General features: G+C 45.9%; 3 protein-coding genes across 7 annotated transcripts; 2 read left to right on the plus strand and 1 right to left on the minus strand.

Annotated features, from left to right (window-relative positions):
* Positions 1-1,044: 1,044 nt before the first annotated feature.
* On the minus strand, positions 1,045-5,268 carry wdr54 (WD repeat domain 54). Of its 4 annotated transcripts, none has more exons than XM_021605301.3 (10): positions 5,178-5,268; positions 4,159-4,391; positions 3,948-4,010; positions 3,628-3,694; positions 3,340-3,396; positions 3,095-3,222; positions 2,796-2,896; positions 2,471-2,633; positions 2,150-2,224; positions 1,045-2,053 (listed from the first exon to the last, which is right to left on the minus strand). In XM_021605301.3, exons 2-10 carry the CDS (start codon positions 4,381-4,383, stop codon positions 1,922-1,924), a joined length of 1,011 nt encoding a protein of 336 aa, XP_021460976.1. In that variant the 5' UTR covers positions 4,384-4,391; positions 5,178-5,268; the 3' UTR covers positions 1,045-1,921. The 4 variants fall into 4 exon arrangements, with proteins under 4 accessions (XP_021460976.1, XP_021460975.1, XP_090093151.1 ...); XM_021605300.3 differs by having other exon boundaries at positions 4,159-4,451; positions 5,178-5,260; XM_090237025.1 differs by having other exon boundaries at positions 3,073-3,222; positions 4,159-4,451; positions 5,178-5,227.
* On the plus strand, positions 5,250-10,868 carry LOC110525291 (uncharacterized). The gene is made up of 4 exons (XM_021605299.3): positions 5,250-5,386; positions 7,213-7,465; positions 9,394-9,603; positions 9,859-10,868. Exons 2-4 carry the CDS (start codon positions 7,226-7,228, stop codon positions 10,714-10,716), a joined length of 1,308 nt encoding a protein of 435 aa, XP_021460974.2. The 5' UTR covers positions 5,250-5,386; positions 7,213-7,225; the 3' UTR covers positions 10,717-10,868.
* A 74-nt stretch (positions 10,869-10,942) lies between these two features.
* arsk (arylsulfatase family, member K) lies at positions 10,943-18,047 on the plus strand. Of its 2 annotated transcripts, XM_021605296.3 has the most exons (8): positions 10,943-11,446; positions 11,875-12,004; positions 12,316-12,475; positions 13,371-13,653; positions 13,886-14,057; positions 16,741-16,965; positions 17,081-17,296; positions 17,692-18,047. In XM_021605296.3, the coding sequence occupies exons 1-8, from the start codon at positions 11,321-11,323 to the stop codon at positions 17,997-17,999; spliced, it is 1,620 nt and encodes a 539-aa protein (XP_021460971.3). In that variant the 5' UTR covers positions 10,943-11,320; the 3' UTR covers positions 18,000-18,047. The 2 variants fall into 2 exon arrangements, with proteins under 2 accessions (XP_021460971.3, XP_021460972.3); XM_021605297.3 differs by lacking the exon at positions 17,081-17,296.
* Positions 18,048-18,283: the final 236 nt, after the last annotated feature.

Raw genomic sequence — 18,283 nt, forward strand, 5'->3', positions numbered from 1 at the left:
TTCCTCCTGACAGAGCTGGTGCAACTGAGTCACGTTTGTAGACCTCCTTGCTCGCACACTTTTTCAGTTCTGCCCACGCATTTTCTATGGGATTGAGGTCAGGGCTTGTGGTCAGGGCTTGTGATGGCCATTCCAATACCTTGACTTTGTTTTCCTTAAGCCATTTTGCCACAACTTTGGAAGTATGCTTGGGGTCATTGTCCATTTGGAAGCCAAGCTTTAACTTCCTGACTGATGTCTTGAGGTGTTGCTTCAATATATCCACATAATTTTCCTCCCTCATGATGCCATCTATTTTGTGACGTGTAGGAGTCCCTCCTGCAACAAAGCACCCCCATAACATGATGCTGCCACCCCCATGCTTCACGGTTGGGATGGTGTTCTTCAGCTTGCAAGCCTCGCCCTTTTTCCTCCAAACATAACGATGGTCATTATGGCCAAATAGTTCTATTTTTGTTTCATCAGACCAGAGGACATTTCTCCAAAAAGTACAATCTATAGACACTAGAGATCCTGGTTAGAGTCCAGGCTCTGTCGCCGTGACCGGGAGACCCATGGGGTGGCGCACAATTGGCCCAGCGTCGTCCGGGTTAGGGGAGAGCCGGGAAGTCCTTGTCCCATCACGTTGGCAGGTATGCCCTTGTCCCATCGCACTCTAGCGACTCCTGTGGCGGGTCGGCGCATTGGTGCGGCTGGCTTCCGGGTTAAGCGGGCATTGTCAAGAAGCAGTGCAGCTTGGCTGGACGCACAGCTCTCGACCTTTGCCTCTCCCGAGTCCGTACGTGAGTTGCAGCAATGGGACAAGACTGTAACTACCGATTGGATACCACAAAATTAGGTAGAAAAGGGCATAATAAAAAAAATAGTATAAATAAAAGAATTCCCACCAAGTGGGTTAACCCTATTGGCTCGATGAGTAGTGTTTGCCATTGCGCCAGCGACCCAGGTTCTCTTCCCTGCCCCGCCGTTCGCGACAATTTGCTACAAGCGCAGTTCGCTGCAAGCACACAACAATTAAGAAACACAAAGCACAAACAAATTAAAGACAGTTATCTACAATAAATATTTATTGTCAAGTTGATTCATAGTTACAGTACATTTATACAGTGATGCTGTACAATAATGATATTCAAGACTTACTAAGTCAAAGGAATGTTACATTTCCAAGCTGAATGCTGAACGACCTACATTACCATACACACTGTAAATACTTGCAACAATGATATACTGAGACACCTTTGTGCTGCTGTCAGCAACCCTACGTCGTTACAGGATAGCCTGCTCCCTTCATTTTAAATCTGTAAAACAGATTTATACACACTCATGTGTAGTTTCATGGTCCGTTACTCACACACACGCACGCGCACGCACGCACGCACACGCACGCACACACACACACACACACGCACACACACACCAATACTCAACACAGAGGAAACGTGTCAGCATAAGCCAGTATGTGATCAGTCAAAATATACAAGGTCACATCGCACTACAAATCATCTTTCTCCTCATATATCGTAAGATGCCTCACTTTTCCTGTCGCGCATTGATATGTAGGAAACTACTTGATAGAGACAACATTCTTCTATTTGACCTCTGGACCAAAGTTAATATCCATGGGAGATACGCTGTAGACATATATACTGCATCATGTCCTCTAGTTAGGTCATCGTAGATGGAGATGGGGTCACAGCCCTCGTTTGCTTCTGAGTTAACCTTCATAGGCTTTCCATCTCTCTGTAGACCATTGATCTGGTGGAATTAGATGCTGCATGGTCTATCAGGCAGATGTTTCCTGCTGTAGGCTTCTCTTTTGTCACACACTCCCCAACAGAGATACTGCTGAGCTGACACACTCCATTCACATGTCAACCTCACACACACTCACACACATCTCCCGTGGTGCGTGCTACTGCTGTTAGACCTGTGTGTAGCGGATGATCTCACTCAGGTCGTAGCCCGTCACAGCGAAGGCGTAGCCGTCCCCGTCGCAGAACTTAGCCCCGCAGATCTGGGTGTCTGTCACACACTCGTTATACATGTGCACGATCTGGAGGGAGAGAGAGGGAGGGAGGCAGTCAATGTCTGTCTGTCTGTGTGTGCGTGGTGTCGTGAGGTCCCTCCCTGGTATGGTTTGAGAGGTTACCTCCACACTGTTAGTCTCTGGGGTCATGGTCAGATGCCACACTCTAACCAGAGAGTCCTCAGCAGCAGAAAGAAGCTTGGGGCACAAACACACAGACAGACAGAGACAGACAGACATGGAAAATTATCCATTAGCATCAGAATTCACTCCCTTGCATTAAGATGTTTTGCCTTTCTACATGGATCTCTAGTAGTTTGCTTTAAAATCAGTTTGCATACAACTGGTGATAAACACAGTCCATTGTCTGGAGATAGATAGTCATATGGAAATTGCCAATCCCTCCCACTGCCCCATCCTGACAGCATCTGGTGTTGACCTCACCAGGCCAGAGAAGGGGGCGATGTCCAAGGAGTAGATCCAGCGTGCGTGGGCGTTGACCTCTGCGTGGACGATCCCTGTCACGGCCTCGTAGAGACGGATCTGCCCTGTGCCATAGCCTGCCACCACGGTTCCCTTCCACAGCTTCACTGAGGAGCAGCTCATACTGGTACAAGAAGAGGGCAGAGGTGTTGAGGTTAGTGGTGGCATTTCCACAGATGCCAGGCCAATGGCAAGAGGAACTCATAACTACAAGGCCTCTATGGCCTTATCTGAAGAAGGGAGTTCAAATGTGGTTAAAAGATCCTACTGTCAGTAACTCACTTACTCGAAACCAGGGATCTTGTTGAGCAGCTGGAAGTCCTCTCCTGACTTCCACACACAGAGATTGCCAGAGTCGTCAGCACTCACCATGTCTGCAATGCACTCCTGGGGGAGGGAGAGCATCAACGACAGGGTCAATATCTAAAGCTGTGATTGATGCATATTGACAGACAACTACACCTTCATCTGTCTGTCGGTTCTACATGGTTACGGTTATTATCGAACATAACACTTGGCCCCAGATGGATAATGCTTTTCCGAAATTAACAACAGACACATACACATGGTGTTTGTGCATAGTACCAGGCTACCGGAACATTCTGAGGCCAAATCCGTGATGGACTCCTTGTGCTCCTCCAGCACCTCTGAGAGGGTGATGTTACTGCCTTTAATGGGGACGTCAAACACCAGCATAGAGCCAGACGAGATGCCTGCAGAGAGAGAGAGAGATGAAATTGGCTGGGTTTTGGTCAACATCCTGTCAGGTCTGAAGTGATTGCAGGAGAGCGAGGGAGAGGCCTAGCTTGCCGTGCTCATTCTGTACTTACCCACACAGATGTATTTTTCCCGCACTGCTGCAATCCCTCGAGCAAACACTGCCTGGGCTGTGGGTACAGATCAGGATATATCATCAGCAGGGTCCTCTGAGCTCACACACTCAACCTACAGTACACCAAACTCCTCTCCATGGTAGACACCCCTCCATGGCAAAGACACCCATCCATGGTAAAGACACCCATCCATGGTAAAGACACCCATCCATGGTAAAGACACCCATTGTGTGCACTGGTAAGGGTTAGAGGAGACTCAGTATTTGTATATGGGGCAGAAGTTACCTGTTTGGGTTTCAGGCGTGTCCAGTGCATGCCAGTATACCATTATGGATCCATCTGACTCATACATCTGGAACACAGACACACCTGTCAAGACCTGACCAACAGGCGGACACCATTGTACAAGGCCACACACATGTTACAGGAGGCTGCTGAGGGGAGGACGGCTCATAATAATGTCTGGAACGGAGCGAATGGAATGATATCAAACACATAGAAACCATGTGTTTGATACCATTCCACTCCAGCCATTAACACAAGCCATCCTTCCAAATTGAGTTAACACCAACCTCCTGTGACACACAAGCACACAATCCACTCACCTGGATGCCTTTCTGAGAGGTGAGCACCAGGATGTCACGAGATGGAAGGACACACCAGGCTGCCTGAAAGGAGAGACAGCAAGTTTCCCCTTCAACAAAATATCAAATACTGCACCAACTCATGTCCATCTAACATGGACATTAAAGAAGGAAGTAGCATATCATTCATGATCCACTGACACCCTCTTGGTCAGCGCTAATAACAGTCTACCTGCATGATGAGGGAGGAGCTGGTAGCTACGTTGGCCTCTTTGGACTGCAGCTGGCGGTGGGAGTAGTTGAGTCCGTCCCAAGAAGCACTGACCATATTGACCATGTTGGCGTGTACCACTGTGAAATAGGTCAGGCTCCGCGGGGCTATGCGCAGCACGCTCAGGTTGTTGTATAGCGCAGACGCACTGCTTTTCATCTGAATGCTCTTCTCTTTGTGGTACATCTTTCAATCTTATCAATTCAATTGGGTAAAAAGGGAGAGTGCAAATAGTGTACTTAATGACGACAATTCTGGGGAACAATGAGAAATAAAGCTGGTTAGTATTGCAGTGTGTGCCAGTATGTCGCTGTGTCTCCGAGTTGGGTGAGATGTGGGAAAAGAGGTAGCGTAAAATATGTCATACCAAAACACACAATGGCAGCTACATAATGTTGCCCAACGTGAAGATTATCATTCTCATTGAGCAAGTTCAGCGAACATGCTGACCTACTAGCCAGCTAACGTTAGTCATCCAAATGATTTTTGACCATGCCACACTGGGCCCTTGAATCAAGCTAGCTGTATAGCTAATCAGCTTGACATGCACTCCTATGAATTGGAAGACGTTAGAAGCCATCTAGTTATCAGTCTAGCCATTGCCGGCAAAGTTATCTAACGGATACGTTACATCAATTAGGAACTAAGTTAGTTAGCTAATGTAATGCAATTCAGCAAAATGTAGTTAGTTAGATAATGTATTGCAATTCAGCAAACATAAATAGTTAGCTAAAGTCGCCTTTAAAAGTCTATTCATCTTTCTTACGCTAGCTAGCTAACGTTGGCTAGCTACTGCTAGCAAGCCTAAGCTTGGAGGCAAGTATTGTCGAACAGAATACCGTATTGTGAACTACCGTTAGATTCTATCATATATTCTGCTATTCGCTAGATAAATACAGTTAGCAATATTATATGTTACGTTATTCATTCATCAACAAGTGCTAAATAGATTGCATTTCATTTAGCGAGGAGGAGATTACCATTGCGCGTCCTTTGCAGCCATAGTGACAGCTCCACCTTTGCGTGAAACGTCATACGTTTTGTGTACACAAAAAAAGGTAGTGGCGTTTTCAGTTGCCAAGCAATCCTGTCTTTTTGGGTTGGAAAAAAGTAGGGCAACGAGAGAAGTGTTCTTATTCTTCTCACATCAGATTGAAGACAAATATTTTCAGCCTGCTCTTTGTTTAAGGTACCTAAATATTGTTATCTAGATTAGAAAGCAACCTTGTTATGTTTGTTGATGCATTGCTTCACTTGGCTAGGTTGTTCAATCACTGCAGGCAGCTTCAAAGATTTTTCACTTCTTGTCCAATACAAAGTGGTGGTTCAGAATTATTGTTATTGTTGCACTCAGCAGACAGTCTGGTGTGTTTCAAGAAAGTGATAACTCTCTCCAAATAGAAAACCCACCAAGAAGGCCTATTGTAACCTCATCCATAAAACATAAATGTACAAATTAATCCAGTACTTTTGAAAGGAGTGAGAGTAGAAAAGGACAAGATTCTGAACCAGAACGTTATTGCTTTGAATGGCTGCACATTTAATAGTATCCTACATCTTTTTTTCACTCACACAATTCTTATCTAACCTCAGCAAAATAAGAAACGTCCCTTTTTCAGGACCGTGTCTTTCGAAGATAATTAGTAAAAATCTAAATAACTTCACAGATCTTCATTGTAAAGGGTTTAAACGTGGTTTCCCATGCTTGTTCAATGAACAATAAACAATTCATGAACATGCACCTGTGGAACGGTCTTTAAGACACTAACAGCTTACAGACGGTAGGTAATTAACGTCACAGTTTATGAAAACTTAGGACACTAAAGACTGACTACTGACTCTGAAAAACACCAAAAGAAAGATGCCCAGGGTCCCTGCTCATCTGTGTGAACGTGCCTTAGGCATGCTGCAAGGAGGCATGAGGACTGCAGATGTGGCCAGGGCAATAAATTGCAATGTCCGTACTGTGAGACGCCTAAGACAGCACTACAGGGAGACAGGACGAACAGCTGATCATTCTCGCAGTGGCAGACCATGTGTAACAACACCTGCACAGGATCGGTACATCTGAACATCACACCTGCGGGACAGGTACAGGATGGCAACAACAACTGCCCGAGTTACACCAGGAATGCACAATCCCTCCATCAGTGCTCAGATAGTCCGCAATAGGCTGAGAGAGGCTGTACTGAGGGCTTGTAGGCCTGTTGTAAGGCAGGTCCTGGCAAAAAGTGCTCTTCACTGACAAGTCTCGGTTTTGTCTCACCAGGGGTGATGGTCGGATTCGCGTTTATCGACGAAGGAATGAGCATTATACCGAGGCCTGTACTCAGGAGCGGGATCGATTTGGAGGTGGAGGGTCCGTCATGGTCTGGGGCGATGTGTCACAACATCATCGGACTGAGCGTTCTGTCATTGCAGGCAATCTCAACGCTGTGCGTTACAGGGAAGACATCCTCCTCCCTCATGTGGTACCCTTCCTACAAGTTCATCCTGACATGACCCTCCAGCATGACAATGCCACCAGCCATACTGCTCGTTCTGTGCGTGATTTCCTGCAAGACAGGAATGTCAGTGTTCTACCATGGCCAGCGAAGAGCCCGGATCTCAAACCCATTGAGCACCCTCTGGGACCTGTTGGATCGGAGGGTGAGGGCTAGGGCCATTCCCCCCAGAAATGTCAGAGAACTTGCAGGTGCCTTGGTGGAAGAGTGGGATAACATCTCACAGCAAGAACTGGCAAATCTGGTGCAGTCCATGAGGAGGAGATGCACTGCAGTACTTAATGCAGCTGGTGGCCACACCAGATACTGACTGTTACTTTAGATTTGGACCCTCCCTTTGTTCAGGGACCATTTCTGGTTAGTCACATGTCTGTGGAACTTGTTCAGTTCATGTCTCAGTTGTTGAATCTTGTTATTTTCATACAAATATTTACACATGTTAAGTTTGCTGAAAATAAACGCAGTTGACAGTGAGAGGACTTTTCTTTTTGTGGCTTATGTGCTTACTCAGGCTCCCGGCAAAGATGTCCCGCGCTGCATCAAAATCCCGTGCTGAGAAGGGGCGCACCAACTCTGCTCCTGCACCCCCCCCTCCTCCTTCCCAGAGTCCAGATGTGGTGGACATTGTCCCGGGCCGCCTGACAGAGTCTAACTGGGTGTCCATGCTAGTGCAGGAGGAAGGAGAGGAGGTGGTGGTGGAGGTCCTGTATGAATTCATGAACCATATCATGGAGAAATGTTACACTGTGTATCTCCAGAGACAGGTGAGGCCTTACGTTCACAGGTGGACACTACCTGTGTCAGACAGTAGTCGGATACATTCACTGTGCAGAGATGACATTCTGATTTTGTTTCAAACAAATATTAATAAATGTACTGTAGCCAATGAAGAATCCTTCAGTTTACGTGGCTTATCAGTTTAATGTGGGCAGTATACAGTGCATTCGGAAAATACTCAGACACCTTCCATTTGTCCACATTATGTTATGTTACAGCCTTATTCTAAAATGGATAAAAAAAAAAAAAATGTTCATCAATCTACACACCATACCCCATAATGACAAAGCGAAAACAGGTTTTTAGAAATGTTTACAAATGTATTAAAACAGATACCTTATTTATATAAGTATTCAGACCCTTTGCTATGCGACTCGAAATTGAGCTCAGGTGCATCCTGTTTCCATTGAGATGTTTCTATAACTTGACGGGAGTCCACCTGTGGTAAATGAAATTGTTTGGACATGATTTGGAAAGGCACACACCTGTCTATATAAGGTCCCACAGTTGACAGTGCATGTCAGAGCAAAAACCAAGCCATGAGGTCGAAGGAATAGTCCATAGAGCTCAGAGACAGGATTGTGTCGAGGCACAGATGTGGGGAAGGGTACCAAAAAATGTCTGCAGCATTTAAGGTCCCCAAGAACACAGTAGCCTCCATGATTCTTAAATGGAAGAAGTTTGGAACCACCAAGATTCTTCCTAGAAGAGTAATAGTAATCGCTGCTCAAGGTGCTTCAACAAAGTACTGAGTAAAGGGCTGCCCGGCCAAACTGAGCAATCAGAGGAGAAGGGCCTTGGTCAGGGAGGAGACCAAGAACCCGATTTCACTCTGATAGAGCCCCAGAGTTCCTCTGTGAAGATGGGAGAACCTTCCAGAAGGAAAACCAATACTGCAGCACTCCACCAATCAGGCTTTTATGGTAGAGTGGCCAGACGGAAGCCACTCCTCAGTAAAAGGCACATGACATCCCACTTGGGAAGACTCTCAGACCATGCGAAACAAGATTCTCTGGTCTGCTGAAACCAAGATTTAACTCTTTGGCCTGAATACCAAGCGTCACGTCTGGAAGAAACCTGGCATCATCCCTATGGTGAAGCATGGTGGTGGCAGCATCATGCTGTGGGGATGTTTTTCAGTGGCAGGGACTGGGAGACTAGTCAGGATCAAGGAAAATATGAAAGGCGCAAAGTACAGAGAGATCCTTGATGAAAACCTGCTCCAGAGCACTCAGGAACTCAGACTGGTGCAAAGGTTCACCTTCCAACAGGACAACAACCATAAGCACACAGCCAAGATAATGCAGGAGTGGCTTCAGGACAAGTCTCTGAATGGCCTTGAGTGGCCCAGCCAGAGTCCGGACTTGAACCTGATCGAACATCTCTGGAGAGACCTGAAAATAGCTGTGCAGCGACGCTCCCCATCCAACCTGACAGATCTTGAGAGGATCTGCAGAGAAGAATGGGAGAAACTCCCCAAATAAAAGTGTGCCAAGCTTGTAGCGTCATAGCCAAAAAGGCTGTAATCGCTGCTCAAGGTGCTTCAACAAAGTACTGAGTAAAGGGTCCGAATACTTATGTAAATGTGATATTTTTATTTTCTAAAAACCTGTTTTTGCTTTGTCATTATGGGGTATTGTGTGTAGTTTGATGAGGGCACAACACAATTTAATCCACTTTAAAATAGGCTGTAATGTAACAAAGTGTGGAAAATATCAAGGGGCCTGAATACTTTCCGAATGCACTGTGTATACGATTGATTTAATCAATTCACTTTACAATAAGTGCCTTCCTTTGCTCAGAGGATCAAATGCACTGTTTCAATCTGGCTGGTGACCAATTTCCCTTTACTATCCTCTCACCAATAATGCTGCTAATTCTTTACTGGACTGACAATGAAATGTCTCCTCTCTAGCCAGAGTTATTCACAACGTCTTGGGCCCGAGATTCTTTGGTGCAGATTCTGGAGTGGCAGTTCCTGGTCCAGGATGAGGGGGAAGGACCAGACAGTGCCCCCTCCTGGGAAGAAGATTCAGAGCCCCTGCCGTCAACTACAGACTCCTGGGCACAAGGCTGTGTGCAGGTTCTGCAAGTCAAGCCAACAAAATACCCTTCTCCCCTACAGGTAGCTCTGAACAATACTCCATCGAGCTGCATTGTGTTTCCACTCTAACAAGTCTACCTGGAAATAAGCCAAAATGTCAAGGATATATCTAGCAGTAAATATGTAGTAGTAAAGGAAGTAGATAACTCCATGAAGTATATTGTTTGAAGCTAGTTGCTTGCTTACTGGTGAGTGGCCGGTGTAATGCTAATACCTGAAAGTGAATCATTTAATCATAATAATGTAATCTAACACATCTCTGGTGTTTTCCTCCAGAGGTCCACTCCGGTTGGTGAGGCGGCTGGACGGACCGGTCATAGGGCCAATCACAAGACTCACACAGTGAGCCAGCTTAGTTCCTCTCCCAAGCATTCCAGAAAAGACAGAAAAGCCAGAGAGCCACCAGGTTTTAGGGGTTTCAAACTATCCCCTGCTCCCCCACCCATAACTGAGGGAGGGACCTGGAGGCAGCATCACACATCACCCACCACTCCTACAGAGGACTACCTGCAGTCTCCAAGGCATTCTCTGAACAGCTCAGTGACTGAGGAAGAAGAGTATGTAGAGACATGCCCAAACATTTCTGTCCAAAGTGCTAAGCTCCACCCTCAGCGTGGAGGCTTCCCATCCTTGCGGAGACTGGATCTTGCCCGTCTTCCACGCCATCGTGTCTGGCCCCAATATGAAGTGCTGGATGCCAGTCCCTCAAAGCACCATCCATTGAGAACCCGAGGTCCACTGGCAGCAGGGCAGAATCTTGAGAAACAACACACCACACAGACAAAGGCAATGAAACCCTTGACCAACGACAAAGGCCCATCCATGGCCCAGAGGAGAAGTCCCCTGACTGGGGCAGTCTGTCTGACCATTAAAAGGAGGAGTATTCCGCATGGGGGCAACAGTGAGGGGATTGTACCCTTCTCTGGCACCCTGATGCTTGATAGCATGGAGCTGGCCCCTGGGGTCACTCTCAAAGGCCCCCAGGGGACCCGTTTCAGCCCCCTCAAAGGATGCCCAGCCCAGCTAGAGCACAGCGCAGAGCTGAGGCCCATACGGAACAATCTGCCTGTGCCACTGTTTTCCCTGGAGCAGCTGATGTCCGGACCAGACCCTCAGGTCAACACACTGATTTGACACCAACTGGGCCATTACTCAAGAACTTTGGGAAGGTCAATTACTGAAGACAAAATAATGGGATCCATTTCATGACAATAACTTCAAGAATGAAAGAAATGTACAAATTGTTGAGATTAAATAACGTTAAAAAATATATATTTATTTTAAAATGTGTAATTTTCCAGTGATTTCTACATACAATGAAAGTAGACATTTGAGTTAACTTCACTATTCCCAACTAATCAGATATTTGATGCTCCATAGTGGAGCAGTAGGCCATATGTGGGCTTTCAGACTGAGGCAGAAAGGCATTTTATTTCAATGCTATGAGTAAATTTAACAAGATGGCACGGTGTCATATTTATTGCTCGAATTGTCATAAATTGACAGTATTTTTTGCAAATCAAGTTTATATTCGTGTGCGCTCTTTGCTGCTAGAATCCTAGTACGGCAATGGCGACACCACGTGACTAATGCGGAACAACAACAAACGTAAAAATTGAATTTGTTGCAGTCAAGAAGCCCTTGTTGGACGACAGTCACTTCCCTGAATAAATGCCTCTCGTCAGCACCAAGTCAAGCAGCAGCAGTTAATGTCGTAATAATTATTTTTTTTATATTGATGTACGCGATGTATGGAACATGGTTAGTTCTCCTTATACTTTCCCAAACGCATGGACATTGTATGTGCCAAAATCATACCACAAACTTCAGACCCAACATTGTGATGGTGATGTCCGATGCATTTGTAAGTACTGCCACTTTGACATTTTGTAAATATTTTTGATTCGTTTTACACAACATTCTCATCAGATTTTGTGTGGATTATATTGAAATGTAACTTTCCTGATGATTGATAAGTTGTTTCCACCAGTGAGTTTTAACAAGATTTAAGCTTTCTGACAATATCAGATATGTCTATATCCTGAGAAATGTTTTTGTTACTTACAACCTCATGCTAATCGCATTAGCCTACGTTAGCTCAACCATCCCGTGGAGTTGTAATATCCCTAGTTAATTTATCACTGCTCTGATAAGGTTGGAGGGTGGTCATGGATCAGTTATTATCAATAGAGACATAGTAGATGCTCTGTTACTACCTCAAAGAAGGGAGAAAGAATTAGGATGGATGTTTTTTTAAAGGTATTCAAACTCTTTATTTCCCTCTTGCTGAAGGATGGGCGGCTGACCTTTGACCCTGGGAGTAGGGTGGTCCAGTTACCATACTTAAACTATCTCCGGGAGCTAGGCACTGTCTTCATCAATGCCTACACCAATTCTCCAATCTGTTGCCCCTCAAGAGCAGGTAAGATGTTGGTGTGCATTTGTATGGAAGACCTCAAGCCAACAGCAGATCATTGGTCAATAATGTGGGCTATGTTACGATCCATTCACAACATACAGAACAAGAAGTTGAATTGCATAATGCTGGTGGATGACTCTGATTCCAATAGTTTGTGAGTAACAGACATGTTCAGTACAAAGGAATGGAATGTAACCAGCTCAAATTGTATTCAAACTCAAACAATACTACAACTGCATTTCAATCCAGTGGCCACCATAGGTCCATGGAAGGAAACATTTCACGGTCTGATTTATGTTGATTATTTTTCTCAGCTATGTGGAGTGGTCGCTTTGTCCATTTAACTGAGTCCTGGAATAATTATAAGTGCCTGGACCCCAATGCCACAACGTGGATGGACATGCTCCAACAGAATGGCTATAACACCTTGAGTGTTGGGAAGCTGGACTATACTTCAGGAAGTCACTCTGTCAGGTGGGTGGGCACGGCAGTGAGTCATGAATGTCAAACATACCCTCGTAAAACTGACTATCCTACCGATCCTTGACTTCGGCGATGTCTTTTACAAAATAACCTCCAAAATAGCGCTTCAGCAGGTATATTTCACTGGTCATCCCCAAAGCCAACACCTCCTTTGGCAGCCTTTCCTTCCAGTTCTCTGCTGCCAATGACTGGAACGAATTGCAAAAATCACTGAAGCTGGAGATTTACAACTCCCTCACTAACTTTAAGCATTTCTGTCAGAGCAGTTTACTGTACCTGTACACAGCCCATCTGTAAGTAGCCCACCCAACTACCTCATCCCCAGTATATCTCTACTTGCACATCTATCACTCCAGTGTTAACGCTAAATTGTAGTTATTTTGCCACTATGGCCTATTTATTGCCTTACCTCCTTAACCTTACTACATTTGCACACACTGTACTTAGCTTTTTCTATTGTGTTATTGACTGTACATTTGTTTATCGCATGTGTAACTCTGTGTTGTTGTTTTTGTCGCAATGCTTTGCTTTATCTTGGCCAGGTCGCAGTTGTAAATTAGAACTTGTTCTCAACTGGCCTACCTGGTTAAATAAAGGCGAAATAAATTTAAATAAATAATAATAATTTATAACAGAACTGACAGCATCATTTTACAGGAAACCGTGAGCTCACTTAAAGTAGCCAGTCTTGTAATGCTAAGAGATGCAGAGACTTTATGTGTAGATAGATAGGCTTGTGCATGGAAATGTTCTATTCAGTCTAATTTTCCCCAAATGTGAACAGTCCCTTGATTTCTGACTCATGTCTTTATTTAGGCCTATGTTTTTTCCCTCGTGTCAAGTTTGGTAATGTCACATTTTTATGATGTGTGTATTTCCACTCCAGTAATCGTGTGGAGGCATGGACGCGAGATGTGCCTTTCCTTCTGCGGCAAGAGGGCCGGCCGGTGATAGACCTGGTTGGGGACGCGTCCACAACGAGAGTCATGACCAAGGACTGGAGAACCACGGACATTGCCACCCAGTGGATCCGCCACAAAGCTGCAGCTCTCTCCCAGCCTTTCGCCCTCTACCTGGGCCTGAACCTGCCACACCCTTACGTCACAGACTCCTTGGGGCCCAACGCTGGGGGGTCCACCTTCCGCACCTCTCCTTACTGGCTCGAAAAGGCACGTTCTCTTCAAGAATTACTACTAGTTCCTATTTACAATTTTATAGCAGTCATGTGTCACGTTAGCAGTCTAGCTTTGTTTTAACTGTGCTAACCAAATGTTGATACATCTTCAGAAGCATTTGACTTTACTCTAGATTGTCAAACCATGTTGATTGATTCCCATCTGCAGTCTGCGCTTGTGTTCCATTTCGCAGCATGTGTAATAAGGAGCTGCTGTCCACACACAGGTGATGCCTGAATTCATCTCTATTCCAAAATGGCTGCCATTGTCCGACATGCACCCTGTGGACTACTACTCCACCTTCACCAAGAACTGCAGTGGGAACTTCACAGAGCAGGAGGTCAGAAAGATACGGGCCTTCTACTACGCTATGTGTGCCGAAACAGATGCCATGCTGGGTTAGTGGTGACTTAATTGTTTGTGTCTGGAATTTCATTTGGCCAAATGTGTACATCCGTACAATGTTTTACAGTGTTGCAGAATGTGGTGTTCAGCAATGGACAGTTTAGCAGCTACTGGTGTTATACTGGTTTATTGCAGATGTATTGCTGTTGGTGGTAAAACATCTAGCCACGTGCCAGCCAGGCAGCCACCAACCATAGGATGTTCTGCAACCTTGTGCAACTCAATCAGTTTTCATGCAAATCAAATCAAATGTTATTTGTCACATACACATGGTTAGCAGATGTTAATGCGAGTGTAGCGAAATGCTTGTGCTTCTAGTTCTGACAATGCAGTAATAACCAACGAGTAATCTAACCTAACAATTCCACAACTACTACCTTATACACACAAGTGTAAAGGGATAAAGAATATGTACATAAAGATATATGAATGAGTGATGGTACAGAACGGCATAGGCAAGATGCAGTAGATGGTATCGAGTACAGTATATACATATGAGATGAGTAATGTAGGGTATGTAAACAAAGTGGCATAGTTTAAAGTGGCTAGTGATACATGTACTACATAAAGATGCAGTAGATGATATAGAGTACAGTATATACATATACATATGAGATGAGTAATGTAGGGTATGTAAACATTATATTAAGTGGCATTGTTTAAAGTGGCTAGTGATACATTTTTTACATGTATGGCAGCAGCCACTCAATGTTAGTGGTGGCTGTTTAACAGTCTGATGGCCTTGAGATGGAAGCTGTTTTTCAGTGTCTCGGTCCCTGCTTTGATACACCTGTACTGACCTCGCCTTCTGGATGATAGCGGGGTGAACAGGCAGTGGCTCGGGTGGTTGTTGTCCTTGATGATCTTTATGGCCTTCCTGTGACATCGGGTGGTGTAGGTGTCCTGGAGGGCAGGTAGTTTGTCCCCGGTGATGCGTTGTGCAGACCTCACTACCCTCTGGAGCGCCTTACGGTTGTGGGCGGAGCAGTTGCCGTACCAGGCGGTGATACAGCCCGACAGGATGCTCTCGATTGTGCATCTGTAGAAGTTTGTGAGTGCTTTTGGTGACAAGCCGAATTTCGTCAGCCTCCTGAGTTTGAAGAGGCGCTGCTGCGCCTTCTTCACAACGCTGTCTGTGTGGGTGGACCAATTCAGTTTGTCCGTGATGTGTACGCCGAGGAACTTAAAACTTACTAACCTCTCCACTACTGTCCCTTCAATGTGGATAGGGGGGTGCTCCCTCTGCTGTTTCCTGAAGTCCACAATCATCTCCTTTGTTTTGTTGACGTTGAGTGTGAGGTTATTTTCCTGACACCACACTCCGAGGGCCCTCACCTTCTCCCTGTAGGCCGTCTCATCGTTGGTAATCAAGCCTTCCACTGTAGTGTTGTCCGCAAACTTGATGATTGAGTTGGAGGCGTGCATGGCCACGCAGTCGTGGGTGAACAGGGAGTACAGGAGAGGGCTCAGAACGCACCCTTGTGGGGCCCCAGTGTTGAGGATCAGCGGGGTGGAAATGTTGTTACCTACCCTCACCACCTGGGGGCGGCCCGTCAGGTAGTCCAGTACCCAGTTGCACAGGGCGAGGTCGAGACCCAGGGTCTCAAGCTTGATGACGAGTTTGGAGGGCACTATGGTGCTAAATGCTGAGCTGTAGTCGATGAACAGCATTCTCACATAGGTATTCCTCTTGTCCAGATGGGTTAGGGTAGTGTGCAGTGTGGTTGCGATTGCGTCATCTGTGGACCTATTGGGGCGGTTAGCAAATTGGAGTGGGTCTAGGGTGTCAGGTAGGGTGGAGGTGATATGGTCCTTGACTCATCTCTCAAAGCACTTCATGATGACGGAAGTGAGTGCTACGGGGCGGTAGTCGTTTAGCTCAGTTACCTTCGCTTTCTTGGGAACAGGAACAATGGTGGCCCTCTTGAAGCATGTGGGAACAGCAGACTGGGATAAGGATTGATTGAATATGTCCGTAAACACACCAGCCATGCGGTCTGCACATGCTCTGAGGACACGGCTGGGGATGCCGTCTGGGCCTGCAGCCTTGTGAGGGTTTACACGTTTAAATGTTTTATTCACGTCGGCTGCAGTGAAGGAGAGTCTGCAGGTTTTGGTAGCGGGCCGTGTCAGTGGCACTGTATTGTCCTCAAAGCGGGCAAAAAAGTTATTTAGTCTGTCTGGGAGCAAGACATCCTGGTCCGCGACGGGGCTGGTTTTCTTTTTGTAATCCGTGATTGACTGTAGACCCTGCCACATACCTCTTGTGTCTTAGCCGTTGAATTGCGACTACTTTGTCTCTATACTGACGCTTAGCTTGTTTGATTGCCTTGCGGAGGGAATAGCTACACTGTTTGTATTCGGTCATGTATTCGGTCATACATTGATTAGGTCTAAAACATTCTTGGCAAAAAAAACTGTTTTCAAATGTAGTTTGGAAGTTGAATAAGTAGTCCCTTACATTACACACTTCTACTACCCCTTGAATGTAATCCCAACAGACACTCATTCTGTGGCGGTCCGTGCTATCTGGGATCCTTGCAATGTCCCTACTCCATTTGATGTTGATATTTTAAAATAGATAAAGTTAGGTAAGGGTTGAGGTTAGGGATGTTCGAAGGATCCCGGAGAGTACTAACCATTCTGTGGCTGCGCTACTCTCTGTGGTCCTTCTAGGCCAGGTGATCTCAGCTTTGCGGGACACAGACTTGCTGGACACCACAGTGCTGCTCTTCACGTCTGACCACGGCGACCTGGCCATGGAGCACCGACAGTTCTACAAGATGTCCATGTTTGAGGGCAGCTCCCATGTCCCCCTGCTCATCATGGGGCCTGGGGTGAAGTCTGGCCTGCGGCTGAGTCAGCCAGTGTCCTTGGTGGACATCTATCCCACTGTGCTGGGTAAGTACAGGAGTATATCCGGGTCAGAAGCACAGAGCTCGATGATGGAGGGATTCAAAGGGTTGTTACACATCCTGGTCAGTAAACTGGTTCCATTCCACATACATGTTTGCAGAGATGGCAGGCGTAGCAGTGCCAGGTGGCCTTAGTGGTCATTCACTCCTGCCTTTGCTGTCTCAGTCTGCTGCCCGGCCCGCACGGCCTCGCCCAGACTGGGTATTGAGTGAATACCACGGTTGCAATGCCAATGCCTCCACCTATATGTTGAGGGAGGGCCAGTGGAAGTACATTACCTACGCAGATGGTGTGAGTGTCCCCCCGCAGCTATTCGGTGAGTGTGTGTGTCCCACACTGAAAGATTACTGGAGGAAAGAGGGTTTAGGGTTTGTTTTTATCCCTCACCATCACTTATCAGAATGTAAATTACACATGGTCCAATATCTAATCCTTTTATTTAGTGGATAAAGATGATTTGGAACAGTACCACTACTGTGTGTACTTGGTATGTGATTTTTAAGCATAGCCACATATCTTTTGGCATTATTTATCTGTCAACTGACTTCCCTAGTTAAATAAAGGTTAAATAAATATGTCATGTCATTCCCCACTAAAACTTTTGCCAGAATGTTCCCTCAGGTGCAGCCCTCCCTCAGCCGCAGGGTCTACGTAGATCAAATCTCTGCAACCTTTCCTCTTGTAACACTTAATGTCTCTCTCCCCTGACAGACCTAACGGTGGACAAAGAGGAGCTTCACAATGTGGCGTCCAAATTCCCTGATGTGTGTCGTCACCTGGACAAGCTGCTGCGCAGCGTAGTAGACTACCCCCAAGTCTCTCAGGCAATCTGTCTCTACAATAAGCAACAGTTTGCTGCATGGCGAAAGAGTCTTGGTGACAATTATACCCAAGTCATTGCAAACCTGCGTTGGCATCTGGACTGGCAAGAGGATGTGGAGAACAATGAGAAAGCCATCGATGAGTGGCTCATGACATCTGGGTTCTCTTCTGAAAAGCTCAAAGTATCTATGTTTTAACTGGCCTGCTGTATTAGAAAAGCACTAAAATAAAGATGTCATGCCAAACACGACTACCAATAACTGCACAATCCACAACGGTGCTGCAAACTGAAATGATAATTCTGGTCAAAATGTGAGAACACACACCCCTGTAGTTAAAGGGTAATTATAATTCACTTGTTTCTTTGTTTATTTACTCTAGTAAGATTGTGGGCGGCAGGTATAGTAGTGTTAGGCTAGGAACCGAAAGGTCGCTGGTTTGAATACCCGAGGTGACGTGGTTACAAATCTTAAGATATGCC

Source organism: Oncorhynchus mykiss, chromosome 6 (assembly GCF_057628025.1).
Source record: "Oncorhynchus mykiss isolate SJ-2025 chromosome 6, ASM5762802v1, whole genome shotgun sequence".
NCBI lineage: Eukaryota > Metazoa > Chordata > Actinopteri > Salmoniformes > Salmonidae > Oncorhynchus > Oncorhynchus mykiss.

What these genes read in the sequence shown, in the direction of transcription:
- wdr54 (XM_021605301.3), bottom strand. Translation starts at nt 4,383, where the DNA reads ATGTACCACAAAGAGAAGAGCATTCAGATGAAAAGCAGTGCGTCTGCG. An exon ending in GGAAAAATACATCTGTGTGG is followed by an intron (nt 3,223 to 3,339) that starts GTAAGTACAGAA and finishes CTCTCTCTGCAG; the next exon opens with GCATCTCGTCTGGCTCTATG. An exon ending in AACAAGATCCCTGGTTTCGA is followed by an intron (nt 2,634 to 2,795) that starts GTAAGTGAGTTA and finishes TTCTTGTACCAG; the next exon opens with TATGAGCTGCTCCTCAGTGA.
- LOC110525291 (XM_021605299.3), top strand. Translation starts at nt 7,226, where the DNA reads ATGTCCCGCGCTGCATCAAAATCCCGTGCTGAGAAGGGGCGCACCAAC. An exon ending in CTGTGTATCTCCAGAGACAG is followed by an intron (nt 7,466 to 9,393) that starts GTGAGGCCTTAC and finishes TCTCCTCTCTAG; the next exon opens with CCAGAGTTATTCACAACGTC. An exon ending in AATACCCTTCTCCCCTACAG is followed by an intron (nt 9,604 to 9,858) that starts GTAGCTCTGAAC and finishes GTTTTCCTCCAG; the next exon opens with AGGTCCACTCCGGTTGGTGA.
- arsk (XM_021605296.3), top strand. Translation starts at nt 11,321, where the DNA reads ATGTACGCGATGTATGGAACATGGTTAGTTCTCCTTATACTTTCCCAA. An exon ending in TGGTGATGTCCGATGCATTT is followed by an intron (nt 11,447 to 11,874) that starts GTAAGTACTGCC and finishes CTCTTGCTGAAG; the next exon opens with GATGGGCGGCTGACCTTTGA. An exon ending in TCAGGAAGTCACTCTGTCAG is followed by an intron (nt 12,476 to 13,370) that starts GTGGGTGGGCAC and finishes TTTCCACTCCAG; the next exon opens with TAATCGTGTGGAGGCATGGA.